Consider the following 16052-nt stretch of genomic DNA (forward strand, 5'->3'; position numbering starts at 1 on the left):
TGATAGTTAATGGTTTTGGAAGAACAGGCAGAAGCTTGAAATCAAGAGTCATGGTGACATTTCATAGAGTCCAGTGTGGGCAAGAACCATCTTCTGGGGAATACCTATTTTTGTAGAAATTTTGAACCTTTTGTTCATAAAATAATTTTTCTACCCTGGCTCTTGGGCAGCTTTCACAGTTTCCTTGTGCCAGAAATTTGACTTCCTTGGAGTGAAGTCTGTTGCTATTCAGCACTGTGCCAGTGGTTTAAGAAGAAAATAAAAATGACTTCACCTATGAAACTACCACCACATCACCCTTTCCTTCTGTCTTTCCCCCTCAAGTGATATATATATTTTTAAATGGAAATTGCCTCTTCACAGAACATGTTATTCAGTAAATAGTACCTCAGGACCTAAAAAGTAAACAAGAAAAGATGCAGTAGTAAGACAATAAAGGAATTATTTCTTGAGAATTAAGCGCGCATATTTTTATTTCAGTTTTCTCTTTAATTGTAAAATGATCAAGTGTGGTACTAGTACTTGACAGATTGTTAAAACCTCTTTATATTTGTTAAGTATTAAAGGGTAGGAGGATATATCAATGTTAATAATTGGCATTTTAAAATGAGTTGATTGACAGTTTGGGTGAAAAATCAAATTAAATTTGTGTTGTTTATTAAACTATATATGTTTTGCATTTTAGGTATCCAGAAGCCAGGGCTGTTCAAAGAAAGATAGTCTTCCATGCAGGCCCTACAAATAGTGGAAAAACATACCATGCTATCCAGCGATATTTGTCAGCAAAATCAGGAATATATTGTGGTCCATTAAAACTGCTGGCCCATGAGATCTTTCAAAAGTGTAATGATGCTGTAAGTATGTTTAAAAATCTTTATGTGCATTTGTGGGACTGTCATGGTATTATGCAAACCATTTTATTTTAATAATTTTGGAAAACACTTTGAAAGAGTCTACGACAGTGTAGTTTCTATTATGATGCTGTTAGTTTATGTTTATACCAGTGGTGCACCTTCAGCATAGAAGGCATAGAATGGGACAGTATAGTTTCAAAGCATTGTTTCATTGCATTCATCCATGTAATGTAGTCTATTGCCTATTATTCCCACTTCGTAGTAACTCAGGCCGTTCATGGTTTGTTTTTCGTGTAGAGACTATAGCCCTGGTTGCTTGTGATCTTGTGTTAAGTAAATCACCCATGGGCTGTGACCTGAGGACAGTAGGGTTCTTTTTGACATGTCCAGTCAGTGTTTGTCTCAACTGAATTCAGGTTCAGTTAAATAAAATAGAAATTGTCATTGGCAAACTACAAAACCTTATTTAAAATAAGTTACCTTCGTTGGTCGTCATTATTTAAAGCAGTCCGAGTATTAACTAAAAAGTTATACGCAATAGTAAACCATGTCTTGAGTCATACTTACTTGGGCTTGACAGAAGGCAGGAAGAAGATGGAACATCCTCAAGTGCTTGTTAAATGCAGTTACAGGGAAGTATTTCTGTTAAAGATGATCTTCTGGACAGGACAGTGATCTTTAGTTAGTGGCAACTTTTTTTCTTATTCAGTATTAAGTTACTTTCTCTTCTGTTCAAATGCCCCTGGTTCAGCGACTTTCTCTCTTCTTGTTTTAATTTTTACATGAATGTCAGTTGATGTGCAATAAGTTATTCCAGATTCTAGAAAATAATATTTAAAAGATAGTATGATGTTTCTTTGGATTCCTTGTGCAGGAATCCCATTAGATTTCATTAGTTCTGTTGATTTGCTTCTAGCATCTTTCATAGATTTTTTTTTTTTTTTGCCAGCCTGTTTGCAGCTTCCTAATATTACAGCTGTTACAAAGTATTAATATAAAATACTTCATATGTTTCTATATAAGCTACTTATGAATTTTCCATATTAATTATCTCAGTACAGCATTCTGATACTCAGTGGTTCTTTAACAATGGCAAGCCTGTAATCATGCTGCTGGTTTCTAAAATGTTACTTCCCTTAGGAAGTTCTAGCCCCAAGGATCCAACATCTCCTTTTAAATAAGTAATGAGAAACAGTATGATGTGTAGGTATGTGTTTCTTGTTAGCAGTGTATTTGTGGAACTAAAAATTGACTTTAGTCAGAAGTTCATGGCCACTGTGGGGTTTGTATCAGGGATGCTCAGTAGGCCTGTACAAATAGGGAAGCATTCGATTTTTGGATTCAGATCTGGCCGATTTGGAGGACTGATTCAATTTGGATCACTGTCCTGAATTGATTTGGCGCTGATTCAGGGAGATTCGATGACTGGATCAGCTGGGGAGAGGCAGGCACAGGTGGGTGGCCTCAGGTTCTCCCCCAGTTCATTTGACTGTGCCTGCCTTTCCCTGGGTGGGGGGAGCCACTGGAGAAGCCCCCATGGCTCCCCATCCCCAGCCTCCTGGCACTAAAAAAAACAAAAAAAACAAAAAAAAAAACGAGCCCTTGCTCACTAGGTGCACGAATGGTGATTGGGGCCTCTGGGCACTCATGGTAAGACCCACCCATGGGACAGTGGGGGGCAGAGGGGACTTCCCCCCTCTCGCTTGGCATCTGTGTGGCAGCTGTCACTTTCCACAGATGCAGTGTGGCTTGGCAGGGTGCTGCCATGTGCTGTCTGGGATCTGGGGCCACTGGAGCTGAGCACTGCCAGGCTCTGGCTGACATGTGGAGCTGCCCCAGTTCCTAGACAGCGCTTGGTGCCCTGCCAAGCTATGCTGCACCTGTGCCATGGGGCAATTGCCATGTGGGTGCCGAGTGAGGGGGGTAGCACTCCCTGCTGCCCCATGCTGCACGGGGGTGCTCTGTCATGAGCACTCAGAGTCCCTAATTGCTGCTGCCAGAGCTGGTGAGTGTAGGGCTTTTTTTTTTAGTGCTGGGAGGCTGGGGTTGGGTGGGGGATGGGGCCACTCAGGGCAGCCATGGGGGCTTCTCCAGCTGTGCCTGCCTCTGCCCAGTGAGGGGAGCCGCAGGGGCTCTGTCCTGCTGCCTCTTGCCTAGCTGTCACAGGGCGGGGTGTCGTGATGCAGGCGCGGCCCGGTCCAGGCAGCAGCATGGCATAGCCCCCACTCCCAGTGCTGCCACACCCATATCAGCACTGGGAGCGGGGGCTCTGCCCTGCTGCCGCTTGCCAGCTGGTGTGGGAAGTGCAGGATGTAGGTACAGCAGTGCTGGGAGCAGAGGCTCTGCCGTGCTGCTACTTGCTCTCTTCCACCTGGAGTGAGCCACACCTCTATGCTGCTCTTCTCCCCCACCCCCCCGGCTGGGCAAGAGGCAGCAGGGCAGAGCTCCTGCTCCCCGTGCTGCCACATCTGCATCCTGTACCCCCTCCTCCCCCCCCCCCCCCCCGAGTAATGTCCCTCCTGCTCTGTCCTCAGCCCCAGTCCCTCCCTCCCCCACGCCCCTTCCCTCTCTGAACCCCAACAGACTTACCAGCTGGAGGCAGCTGTCAGCTGCCTGTTTAGTATACGGCCGAATCTCCGAATTGTCCAGATCTTTTATGAAGCTTTTCTGAATTGATTCAAATGTTTGAAATCAAATTGGCGCTTTTACTTAGTTTTCTGCTTTGTTTCGGATTTGGAGATTCAGTAGTTGGGCTGAATCTCCTCCAAATCGAATCAGCTGCCGAAGCTTCGCACAGTCCTAGTGCTCAACCCCCGGCACAGGCCAGATCTGGGCCACCAGCACAATGTAATCCAGCCTGCAGGTCTCCCCACATATTTGGTGGGGAGCTCTGCATGCTGTGGCCCTGTAGTCTAGTTTAAGCGGTCAGGGCAGTGCAGAGCCCAGTGCCAGCACGTGGCCTGATCTGGCCCGTGAACTATCCCTGCACCATTTATCAGGCCTGTGTGTCTAAAAATGTTAGTATCATTGGTGTATTTTATTACTGATGTTAAAACATATCTCATTCTGGGATTGGTTTAAGAAAACAAAGATGTAATGATACTTTTCAGGAATGGCGATCCAGGAGAAAAAGAGAGAATCTTATTCCATAAATGAGCAATATTTCTTTGAATTTTTTCTTCAGTATAGAACTTAATTACTTACAAAATGTAAGTCTGAGTTACAAAATGCAAGTCAGAGCAGCCTAATGCAAGGAATCCCTGTATTTGGATAACCTCTGTTATACAGTATGTCCAAAACCATTTCATTAAGATCAGTAGCTTTTTAAAAAATAAAGGAAAAAACAAAAAACTAAGAAAACAAATGACTTTTAAAAGTGCAGGACCATAGGGATTGCAATAATATTTGATCCAATGTAACAGTGTTTGCATTTCCCTTGTCCTTTCACACCTCCTGAAATTGACCAATACAGTACATTACAACATAAGGCCCTTTGCCCCAACTACCCATACTCTATAACAGGGCTGGGCAGTTATTTCAGGTGATGGGCAGCTTAACGCGTTTTGGTGAGCTGTCGAGGGCTGTGTATGTAAAATCTTTCAGAAGATATCATTTTAACAAATTACTGATTAAAAAAACAAAACATACTAAAAATGAAACATCTGCTGTAATGTATTTTAATTTTATTTCCAGAAATAATTTTTGTCCTGACTTAAGGTTTTTTTTGAGTAATGTATATAGAGGTGATTTGCATAATAGCTCAAAATAATCTTATTCTTCTGTGTTGTGTATGAGGTGGGGGGTGCCCATGTATTAGGTCCTGGGAGCTGGCTGGAGGTGGGGAGGGAGGAAACTGGAGGCACGTGCAGCAGAGCACACCTGGGTAGTGCAGTGAAGGTGCAGTGTCTTCCTGTCTGCCCTCCCTCCATGCCTAGTATGTCCTGTGGCTGCCCCTGTGGACCTCTATGGGGGCCTGAGCCCTACCCAGGGCATCCCCTGCTGTGCTCCCACCCATGCCCACTGTTGGCACTGTCCCAGGCAGTGCTGTTTTCTACCTGCAGGTGGCTGCTCATTGTGCTAGGTGGCTGAGTGGGGGGAAAGGTGGCTGGAAGCTGGATCCCTGTGTACTGGGGCAGGAGCTGCCCAGCTGCAACTTCCTTGCCTGGCTCAACATGTGGTGCTTGACATAGCTCCATGGCTGCCACTACTTCCCTGTGCTACCTGCTGCCTGGAGCTGTGCAGCAGGGGCAGGAGGAGGAGCCACTGGAGGTAGGAGGAGCTGAGCAAGGCTTGGATGGCTGCAAGAGCAGCTGGAGCAGCCCTGTCAGGAAGCTGTGCATGCTAACTGGGGCCCAGGCTGGAGTGGTGCCATCAGTGGGTGCAGGTGGGAGTGCAGCTCAGGCTGCCCCAGGTGAGTGGGCAGGGCTTGGCCCCATGTGCAGTGCCATGGGGGCAACTGCAGGCTGGATGCAATCAATTGACTGTATTGCCCACTCCTGCCCTATACACTTTCCCACCAGACAGGAGTACTACCCTCAACTTCCTTTGCTCATTTCTTCTCCATTTTTAAACAAACCAATTTTTTAACAGCTCAGAAGATTAACAACATTGTTCTTATTTTACACTGTGTATTTAAAAATGTAGCACACTTGGGCTTATTTCACAACCTTTCTTGTTTGGGGTTATGTTACTTTTCTTTTAGGAAAGGAGTTTAACATTGACTCTCTTAATTTTCGTAGAATGTGCCATGTGATTTAGTCACAGGAGAAGAACGTGTATGTGTTGATCCAGAAGGCAAACCAGCTGCCCACATTGCTTGCACTATTGAGATGTGCAGTGTTAACACACCCTGTAGGTATTCATTTGCTTCATATACAGTACATAGCAATCTTTAATGTAGCAGTGCTTAAACCTCTTAGGGAAAATTTAACTTCAGCAACCCATTATCGTCATGCATATCCTGTATTTATTGATTTTTAACTTGGTGATTTCTTAACTATCTTTTAACACTATTTTATGAATGTTGAATGAGGAGCAGGTCATCTTAGGACTATCTTGGAATGTAGTGTGGATGAATGAAGAAGGATGGAGCACTGCTGGGTCTGGATGTTCCTTCAGATGTAGTGTTGCTATCTAGGTGCCTTCCTCTAGTGAATCGTCATAATTTGGTTGTGTGTTTTTTTTTTTTAAGGTGAAGTGGCTGTCATTGATGAAATTCAGATGATCAGAGATCCAGCAAGAGGATGGGCCTGGACCCGAGCACTTTTAGGTATGCCTGTCAGTGTTGAAAGTATGCCATTATTGCCATAAACTAGCTAAAAGTGTATGGATTGCCGTATAAATGTATGATGCAACGTATATATTGTAGCATTGATTCTTCACAAATTTAATTTATAGAAAGGGATCTTTAGATAATCAACTTTCTGTAATGTCATTTGTCGCGTTTACTTTTGTTTCCATAAATATTATCTGAATTATAATTTTAAACGCATTTTATTACTATGTTAACACTATCTGCCTCCATTTACTTACCTGTTTAATTAGTAGAAAGCATCACTTTCATATATTTATGGCACTTTTGCATAAAATGTTACATAAGTATTTAAAACATTATAACTTTAGATGATTCTTCAGAATTCTAATTTTTTAAACATTGGTAATTGCATGCAGCATTTCTATAATCTTACATTAAATGACTAACTTGTAGAAATTGCATTTTGTCAGAGAACTTATTTCTTGCAGGAAAATTATTTTTAAATGAATTTTCTAATTTTTTCAACATTAAACTTTGGGGGTTTTTTTCAAAATCTGTAATATCACATTTCAGAACGTGGTCTTCTCACTCCCTTTCCACGTTGACTCTTCAAAATATCACCTCCTTTAAAAGTTCAAATGGATGAGAGAATTTCTAACTTCTCCATCCTTGAAAAGATGTTGAAAGGCTGATGAAAAGAGGTAGTTTTACTTTTCTGTTTGCAAATGAAGCAATGAAACCTTAGGCATACATTCATGCTGTTAGTGGCTGAGTTTTTGCTCAGTGAGAATGTCAGCAGAGACTTACTTTTTGGGATATAAAATATCATTTAATTAGCAAGAATCCTGCCATTTGAAGGCATTGCACTTTGGTAATTTTGGTACCTTGCTTCAGGTAAATTTGTGTTGCTGGTTACAGAGGAAAGCTAAAATCAGCAAGGAAAAAAGGGTTCTCATTAATGTGTTCTTGGGTAGTATTTTTGTCTGTTTTCGTAATTGTCTGTTGGTTATAGATTCTGTTATTTTGTCTAAACACTTACCTTTTGACTCTTTACCTAACTTCATTTTTTTCAGGGATTCCTGCAACAGAAATTCACATTTGTGGAGAAGATGCTGCTATTAATTTGATAAGAGAGCTCATGTACACAACAGGAGAGGAAGTAGAGGTAGATTTACTACTTTTTTTAAAGTTGGCATAAAATTGTGTACAAAACATTTTAGGCTGTCTTTTTGTTAAATGCCATTTACAACAGTGCAAGTGACTGCTGTAAACTCGATTTGTGAAAATACTGGTTGGATCTGCTGTACCTGGCTAACATTTTGATAAATACAACCTCCATTTAACTCCTAAATCAAAGGAAGGCTTCCCAGAAGTTCTACAACACTAACGCTTTTGAGGGGAAAAAAAGAATTATACCATTAATAAGGAAACAGTGGGTGTTTTAGTTTCCTTGGCTTTCCAAGAGGGCAGGCTATATGTGTGCATCGACTTCATACATTTCCCTTTTTGTAGAATGCAATGCCCTCCTTTTACTCATGTCACATTATTGTTATATATTTTCCCTTAAGAAACCAAACAGTAGAAAGGGGATTTATCTCCAGGGAAAAATTATCAAAAAGAAATGGATGAATTCCATTTATCCACCTTCATGGAATCATTTGTCAGGCAAGAAAGAGTCTTCCCTAATATTTTACAAATATAAATCCTGCTCTTGCAGGTAACCTTTCTGAGAGAATCCAGCAGAAATTTTTCCCAGTCAGTAGCTTGTGAAATCTCTTGCTTTGCAAAATGACAGTAGCTATAATCTTTGAATAGTTCCTATATTAGACGTTTCTTTCTTCCTGGATATTAATGTTGTTGCAAGTAACTAGTTTGTCTGCAGTGTAACCTAATTCAGTGCTAGAAAATGGTTTGTAACGTCTGAATGCTGTAAACATTTTAAAGTATTCTCTTTGGAAATGCTCATGAGAGGTCCATTTTAGGTTGCATGGCAAAAGGAACATTTATCAGAAAGAATGGTTTTTATTGGCTTCCTGGTACTTGCCTTACTGGGATAACGAGGCACTTCTAGAATACTGGGGTTCTGATTACAGACTGAGTAAAATTTGCAGATGTTACAAATGTTGCGAAGAATTTGTGTCTTTCTTTAACAATGGCTGTTTAATCCTAGGTCAGAAACTACAAGAGACTTACGCCTATAACTGTGCTGGATTATGCACTAGGATCTTTAAATAACCTTCGTCCTGGTGACTGCATTGTTTGTTTTAGTAAGGCTGATATTTATTCTGTGAGTCGACAGATTGAAGCGCGAGGATTAGAATGTGCTGTCATATATGGCAGTCTCCCACCAGGTAAAATACTAACTTTATTTTCTTTTAAAAAGAAAAACTCCTGTTTGTTCCTGCTCCTATGAAAAACATTTAATAAAAAGATTTAAATATTACCATCTATCTATCTATCTAGATGCTGAGTTAGAATTAGTAACAAGTAGACTTCCATTGTCCAGCATTATAGTAATGGAGTTGGACCTGTGTTATTTGCACAAATCTAACAATACATTATTTTATTTTGATTAGTTTGTGGAGGGACTGATTTACAGCTGTAGGAAAATTTGAAAAAAATAATGTTGATTCTTCAAACGTTTCTTGTTTTGTTAAATTACATCTAATGTGGGGATATAATGATTTTTACGTTTCATTTTGATGGGGAAATTCAGCTACTTAAAAAGTACCCATTACTGATTCTGTTCTAGGGACAAAACTTGCCCAAGCCAAGAAATTCAATGACCCTGATGATCCCTGTAAAATTTTAGTTGCTACAGATGCAATTGGAATGGGGCTCAACTTGTAAGTACTATGAACAAATTAAGACTAATATGTTACATAGTTTTGTTTTTCCCAGTTGTTGATAAAGTGTTGAGTGCCCTTTATGTGCACAAATGTCTGAACAATGTGGTGATTAACTTGACTGGTTAGATCTAATAATAATATTTATCAAACTGATTTACCACATTTAGCTCAAATCAAGGGGACTTCAAATTTAAGATAATCCCCATAATTAGGTTCTAAACATGGAAAATCATAAATGTGTTTTTTAATTTTTCTCTGTCCAGTACTATCTAGTTATTGGTGGGTCTTCTTAAATTTATCCCACTCACCACTGCCACAGCAAGGAAAGCAGTGGCGGGGGTCGTCCCCCCCCACCAGTTGTCCTCCTCTGGCATCTGCCCATAGTGCCCTTTCCTCCACTCCCCTTCCTACTCTGTGCCCCGGCTCTGGCTGCGGCCTCTGGCCCCAATTGGGGCTGGAGCTGGTTCAGCTGTCTCCCACCACTCTGCACTCTCCTTCCTCCTCCTACTCCCTCCCATTCTGTCCCTCCTTCCTGTGCTCCCCTTGGCTCCATGCATCCCCTGCCATGCTACATAAGCAATCCTGGCTCCCTCTAGAACTGCAGCAGCTTCTTTCCTGGCCCATAGTTGAATCTAAGATGAGCATTTTCCTCCATTTGTAATGAGGCAGGGAGAGAACCTCCTGTTAGATTTGAGTAAATATAGTAGTTTTGATCATTTAGACCTAGTCCTGGAGGTTCTGTTTGGGAATGGGATTTAGCTGAAGGTGGGAATATTTTCAGAAATCTGCTGTCAGTACCAAGTTTGAAATGTAGTTTTTTTATGATGTTGCCAGTGACTGAATGGACATGGAAATATAATTGCCCTTTGTCTTTCTGCTAGGACAGATTGATGGCAAAGTAAGTAATTCGTTGCTGTTCCCATGCTGTGTCTATTCTGTGGCTATATTGCAGTTGTCATGAAGACTAAATTCACATTAAAATAATATCCATTGTCCAAAGACATAACAACTTTTCAAGAAGAAAGGACCCTGCCCTGATTTATTTTGTGTTTGTTTAAACTTTCAGGAGTATAAAAAGAATAATTTTTAACTCTCTAGTAAAGCCGAGTATCAATGAAAAGGGAGAAAAAGATATGCAGGCAATTACTACTTCTCAGGCTCTACAAATTTCAGGCAGAGCTGGAAGATTTACTTCTATGTTCAAGGAAGGAGAAATAACTACAGTGCATCAGGATGATCTTAGGCTTCTGAAAGAAATTTTGAATAGGCCTGTGGACCCTATACAGGTAAATGGCTTAATATTCTGATTTTAATGACATACTTTGGAACTGCATTGGTACATTCTTTTCCAGTATTGCACTCTGTTAAATCTAAGTTAGAAAAGCAACTTGTACAATGCTGTCTTGACTCTGAATATGGGGGACACTTGCAGGTTCTATAGATTTGCATGTCTCTTTCATGCTGAGCCTGCTCTTCACAATTTCTCTCTGCTTGAACTTTAAGTTTTTCATCAAATTCATCACAGTAGTTTAGTGTGGCTAATTCTTGGGAATGCTTTGATTACTTGCATTTTATCTTGCAAGAAATTGCTTTTCAGAGACACTAAAGGTTTATTTTATTTTATTTTTTTGTCAAGATTTATTGAAAGTTCTTTTTTTCCCCCTCCCCTTTAGGCAGCTGGTCTACATCCTACTGCTGAGCAGATAGAATTGTTTGCATATCATCTCCCTGATGCCACTCTGTCAAATCTCATTGTAAGGCTGATTTAATTTATTTAAAAAATAGCTGTCACCTTTAAAAACCCTTAAATGTTGAAATAGAATATAAACTTTACAACAGTGAGGAGATAAATAGTTAGCATCTCTACCTTTGTTCTGTTTTACAACAATCCAGTATAATTCAAAAGCCAAGGTGCTGCTTTGTGGGTTTTATCAATCAATTTATTTTTCTTTCTACCAGTGTAAATACTTATGTCACTAAGGATAAGGAAGTCTGCGGGTATTGTGTGTGTGCAAGAGCATTAGCTGCAGCAATCACTTTTTATGTTCCATTAAGAGGACTTTTTTTTTTGTTGGAGATGTGGACACAGCTCCTTGGCTAAAATATATATCACTATGTTTGTGGAACTCCTTTAAAATGAAACTGGCTACCTAGATTTTGCTGTGTCTGGAAGCTACATTTTTTTTTTTCTCTTATGATCTTTGTTCTTTGATGAGACGATGTCTTTTCTTAAAAAATGGTCATGTGTATTCTGGTGGAACCATTTGATCCTATCCCTATTTAATTTCGATTTAGCTCATATGAGAAGTGATTAATTTATGTTCTTCAAAGTGCACACCTAAATATTTTTAAAAGTACTAAGGAAACCTTTAATTCTGTGTCTTAAACATCATTTAGATTAAATTCTTCAAAAAGGTGACCAGAATCTTAGAAAACCTCCGAAATATCTGAGAATTGTCAGGGTGTGACAAGATTTTTATTAGTTGACAGTACTAAGTTATTTAAGTATAATGTCCAATCTTAGCTGCATTATAATAGAGTCTGTTGAATCCACACAAAGCACAAACTTCTAAGCTTTTTTCCCTACTTTCTAAGATGCTCCCTCCCCCACCCCCACAAAAGAATGTTTCAAACAATCTTAATCTCTTGTAGAATTTTAGTTACTTTGTGACTTTTTGCATTGTAGTAGATCTCAAATCCTAAAGCAAAACTAGGAATAGTTAAATGATTGACAGATTTATTTATTTTTTTATTTCAAAGGCTATATTGCAGGTTTATCATCATTCATCAACATGACCCAACAGATTATTAGTGTAGAAACAGCTAGCAATGTGTGAATGAGTTGTATACCCCAATAATACTGTTAGCTATAACTTTTTCACGTGTTCTGTTTTTTAATGAACAATTAAGCCCTCTTTCCTGCTTCTGGTTGAGAGAACAAATACACATAGTTAATATACGTTAAATTAGATATTTTTAAAACTGTCTTTTTAATACAATCAGACTTCAAAAAACCTTACCAGCCATTGGCAAGACTATTTGAATACTGACAGCCTTCCTTTGTTATAACTTCAACTAATAATTGTATTTTACTTTTTTTTTAAAAATAGGATATTTTTGTGAGTCTCTCACAAGTGGATGGCCTCTACTTTGTCTGTAATATTGTTGACTTCAAATTTGTAGCAGATATGATTCAGCACATTCCTCTAAATTTAAGAGCAAGGTATGTGTTCTGCACAGCACCAATCAACAGGAAAGAGCCTTTTGTCTGCACCTCACTGTTGAAGGTAAGTTTGTTAGATATACAGTGTTTATAATAGACTAGATCATTCTTAACAGAATATATCTTTTTCCTGATTGTTGCACAAATGGTATTTTAAATGTGTTTTTAAAATGGTCACAGAGAAGTAGAAATATTTTCTAGGTGGAGAATGATAAAGAATATACAGTGGTATCTGTATAGTTAATATCAGTAATAAGTACTTTTTGCTCTGGGAGCCCAGTTCTTATTTTGAGATATGAATTAAAGTAAACAATATGATTTTCCATGTCCTTTACTTACATCACAGAATCTTATAATTTGCACAGTGAATAATCCCTGAAGTAGTAATGGTCAGGGATAAGGTGCACAATCAGTTGTGGTATTACCTTTGCACAACCCTTGCTAGCAATAGCTTGCCTACAGTCAGAGAGTGGCACTAGCGTTTCATTTTTCTGAGCACCAGTCTGTAAACTGTGGAAGAGTATAGGCTCATGCTTGAACATTGATGTGTTAAACTCAAGTAGCGTATAAAACAAACAAACAAAAAAGCAGATACGTACTAACCCAATACGTTGCCAGTTCATTCTGGCTTAAAACTAGATCGTAAATCCATACATGATCAAATTTACTGGGTAATCTTGTAAAGCTCAGTTTGAGTAATCTTACCTTATGCAGTAGCTTTGCAGAACCAAACAATTGCTTTGTTTTCCTGTTAGCTTTTCAGATAGTGCCTCCTTTGTTTTATCTTACTGTCTGTAGAAACATCTTTTTCTATAGTCAACCTTTAAGTTAAAATTTTAACTTTAAATTTTGTCTCATGTCAGCGAATCAGTGTATGTCTCTGGGTTGGGTGAAAGTATAGACCTATGCTTTAAAAAAAAGACTAATTACTTCCCACAAATTTGAAAGGCTTGCTTGAACTGCCTAAAAGGGCTAGATCTTTGACAAATGATGAGCACTTCACCTAAAATCATTAAATGCTTCTGAAAATTGAAGGCATAATTCTTACTTGAGTGACTTGTATGTTTTTTGGGTGGCTGAATTCTGCTACAAATTCATTTTTAGTGGAGAATAGTGCCATTATTGTATTTGGGGAATGAGTATGCAGCATCACTTTCTCAACCCAGAAAGTGGCTCTGAAATAAGCATTGTTCAGTAGAACATGAGCAGGCTGCTAACAGATTTAAGACAATGGACAAAGGTCTGTGTGGCTGACCATGCTAGGGAAGATCAACCACAAAAGTTCTGCTCTGTTTTTCTGGATAGTTTGCACTTTTTTTTAGCTGTGTGCATGGTCCATATACAAATTGTGTTAATGAGGTTCAGGAGGGGAGGGCTGGCTCCAGGGTTGAATAGTTAAATAAAAGAATGCATGTCATCTGAAGAAGATTCTGTCCTGCATAAATCAAAGGATACATTATACAGAATATTATGTGCAGGCCAACTTTAGAAATATCACTTAAAGTACAGCAGCTGCATAATTATTGTACTGAGTTGCTTTGATAATTTAATTCCTTATTCTCCAGTAACTGCTGCCTGTTGTAAGTCCATATAATAGAGCCCGAGATCACAGAAGTGTATGCAGCCTTGTTAATCAAATTTTGTTTGGTGAAGTACTATAGACAAAATGTTAGAATGTGTTTTGTGGGGGTTTATTTTCCATTGCTACACAACAGAACATGTATAACCTAAAGGCTTGTTTGACATCTTATGGGGTTTTGTGTGTATTTACAAAGTAGTGGTATTTTTAATTCATGCTAACAATACAACCTGTTCCGTAGTTTTTTGAGAGAAAATTTGGTATAAGAATTTAATACAGGGCTGTCCAAATTCTAAGTACCCAGGGCCCCATGCCTCGTGGGCTGCATAATGTGTTGGGGCGGGGGGCAGCACTAGTGAGGGCCACAGGCCCTTCAGGTTGCATGTGCATGCAAGTGAGTGTTCTTCACCCTTCTCCCTCCCACCTTCAGGCCCCCCAGCTGCACCATGCATGCATGCAGGCAGGCTGCCCTCATACTGCTCTACTGTGTGTGTATGCAGACAGGTACTCTCTTATGCATTGTGGCACCCTGCCTCGCACTCAGCTCCCTGCAGACTTCACTGCAGCATAGTGCTGTATGGGTACTCTAGGCTGCCAGCAGCCTCTGGAGCAGGGGCATGCAGCAGAAGCCAAGGGAGGGAGGAGGAGCCCTGAGACCCTGGATGCTGCTGCAGCCCAAGCAGTAGGGGTAGTGATGGCCAGGTGGGAGCCTGGGAGCTGCACATTAACCTCTCAGGCTGTGTCCATCCCACAGGCCACCAGTTAGACAGCTCTTGTTTAATAGATAACTCTGTTGTAAATGCATTTGGTTCTCATTTCCCTCATTAATATCAAACCCTCTTGAATTTGTTTCTTAAAGTTTGCAAGACAGTTTAGTAGAAACAAGCCCCTGACATCTGACTGGCTCTGCAAGCATACAAAGTGGCCATTCACCCCACCAAAGAACATCAGGGAACTTGTACACCTGGAATCTGTTCATGATGTCTTTGACCTGTATCTGTGGTTAAGGTACTGAAACTCTAAACTTTAAGATTTATTTTGGTTTTGTCCTAATTAAGGTAATTTTGAGAGACGGGCAAGACGTATTGTAAGTCAGTCCAAACTTAGCATTATTTGGGGTCACATGCCTTGTCCTCCCAGGTAATCTTGGTGGAACTCCAGATGCAACTGCGTAGTCTGTGCAAACAATAGTTTCTACAGAATTCTATTTAATTGTAGAGTTGATGATACGTAATATGAAACAGTATCAAGAGGCTCATTGGTGGGAGCAGATTGGAAAATATTTTTCAATTTCAGCCTTTTGCTACACAGCACTTAAATACTATATACCTGAGAGACAAACTTGGTATCAACTTGTTCCAGTGATGTATAGCAATACTTATGGTAGTTAAGTTTTAAAAACTTGTATTTTTTGTGTTTTTCCCCCTGTCCCTCCCTCCTACCCTTTCAGTTACCGATTTGTGGACATGTTCCTGGATATTGACAGGGTAAAAGAGATCCAGAAAGAACTAGACAATGTTATACAGAATGGTGTGCGCAACATTACAAGGCTTATCAGAGTTTCAGAAGCTCATATTTCTGATCCCCTGGCTGTACCAGATAACTTTCCTTGGAAAAAGACTGAAGTTAATGACAGGATATTGAGCTTTGAAGATCTTCCGGTAGAAAACCAAGAACAACTCCCAAGTGACAGGAAGGTCCTAGGACAGAGAAGAGCAAGGGGACCAAAAGCTTTGGGTAACAGACCTGCTGAAGTACAGCCAGATGTGGAAAACCATGTACAGGATTCTCTTGCAACCAGGCTAGTGCGTGGAGGACACCTTTCCAAAGAAGTGCTGAAGCAGTTGGAGAAAGAGTGGCAGCTTAAGTACAGTAAGAAAAATGTCCCTGCTACAAAGGGAAATCATCAGAATGCTTCAAAGGGGAGCGTGATAGAGTAGTAATAAAATCATGTCCTAAATCTATGTAACTTTTATGCACAAAATAAAAACTACTTTAGTAACCTTTCTTGGTATTTGTTTGGTTTTACTAGTGCAGCTTCTCAGTAACTTCTTTTTCTCCTTATGATGGTTTTATGATATTTATGCCTCTGGCAGATATTAGTTAAGACCACAGGTACCTTATGAATTGGGCCATAAGTAGTACCCCTGCTACACTTGCCAGAACTGGCTTCAGTGCTGCCCTGGGGTTGAGACTGACAATCAGCTGATTATTGGTCCTAGCCTCAGGACTGTATCAGAATCTAGAACTGGCTCTGGTGCATTCTTAGGGCTGGTGCATTCTCAGCCACGGG

The 16052-nt window shown here is 40.0% G+C and overlaps 1 protein-coding gene across 1 annotated transcript in view; it reads left to right on the forward strand.

The window, feature by feature from the left end:
• SUPV3L1 (Suv3 like RNA helicase) overlaps window positions 1–15762 on the forward strand; it is a 29365-nt gene extending 13603 nt beyond the window's left edge. The window contains exons 5-15 of the mRNA XM_090057255.1: window positions 686–854; window positions 5594–5705; window positions 6046–6123; window positions 7182–7273; window positions 8279–8459; window positions 8861–8954; window positions 10024–10243; window positions 10631–10711; window positions 12068–12244; window positions 14619–14767; window positions 15210–15762. Of these exons, the coding sequence (XP_089913381.1) occupies window positions 686–854; window positions 5594–5705; window positions 6046–6123; window positions 7182–7273; window positions 8279–8459; window positions 8861–8954; window positions 10024–10243; window positions 10631–10711; window positions 12068–12244; window positions 14619–14767; window positions 15210–15699 (1843 nt within the window). The 3' untranslated portion in view covers window positions 15700–15762. The remainder of the gene's footprint in view (window positions 1–685; window positions 855–5593; window positions 5706–6045; window positions 6124–7181; window positions 7274–8278; window positions 8460–8860; window positions 8955–10023; window positions 10244–10630; window positions 10712–12067; window positions 12245–14618; window positions 14768–15209) is intronic.
• Window positions 15763–16052: the final 290 nt, after the last annotated feature.

Source organism: Crocodylus siamensis, chromosome 7 (genome assembly GCF_052110815.1).
Source record: "Crocodylus siamensis isolate JL-2025a chromosome 7, ASM5211081v1, whole genome shotgun sequence".
NCBI classification, from domain to species: Eukaryota; Metazoa; Chordata; order Crocodylia; family Crocodylidae; genus Crocodylus; species Crocodylus siamensis.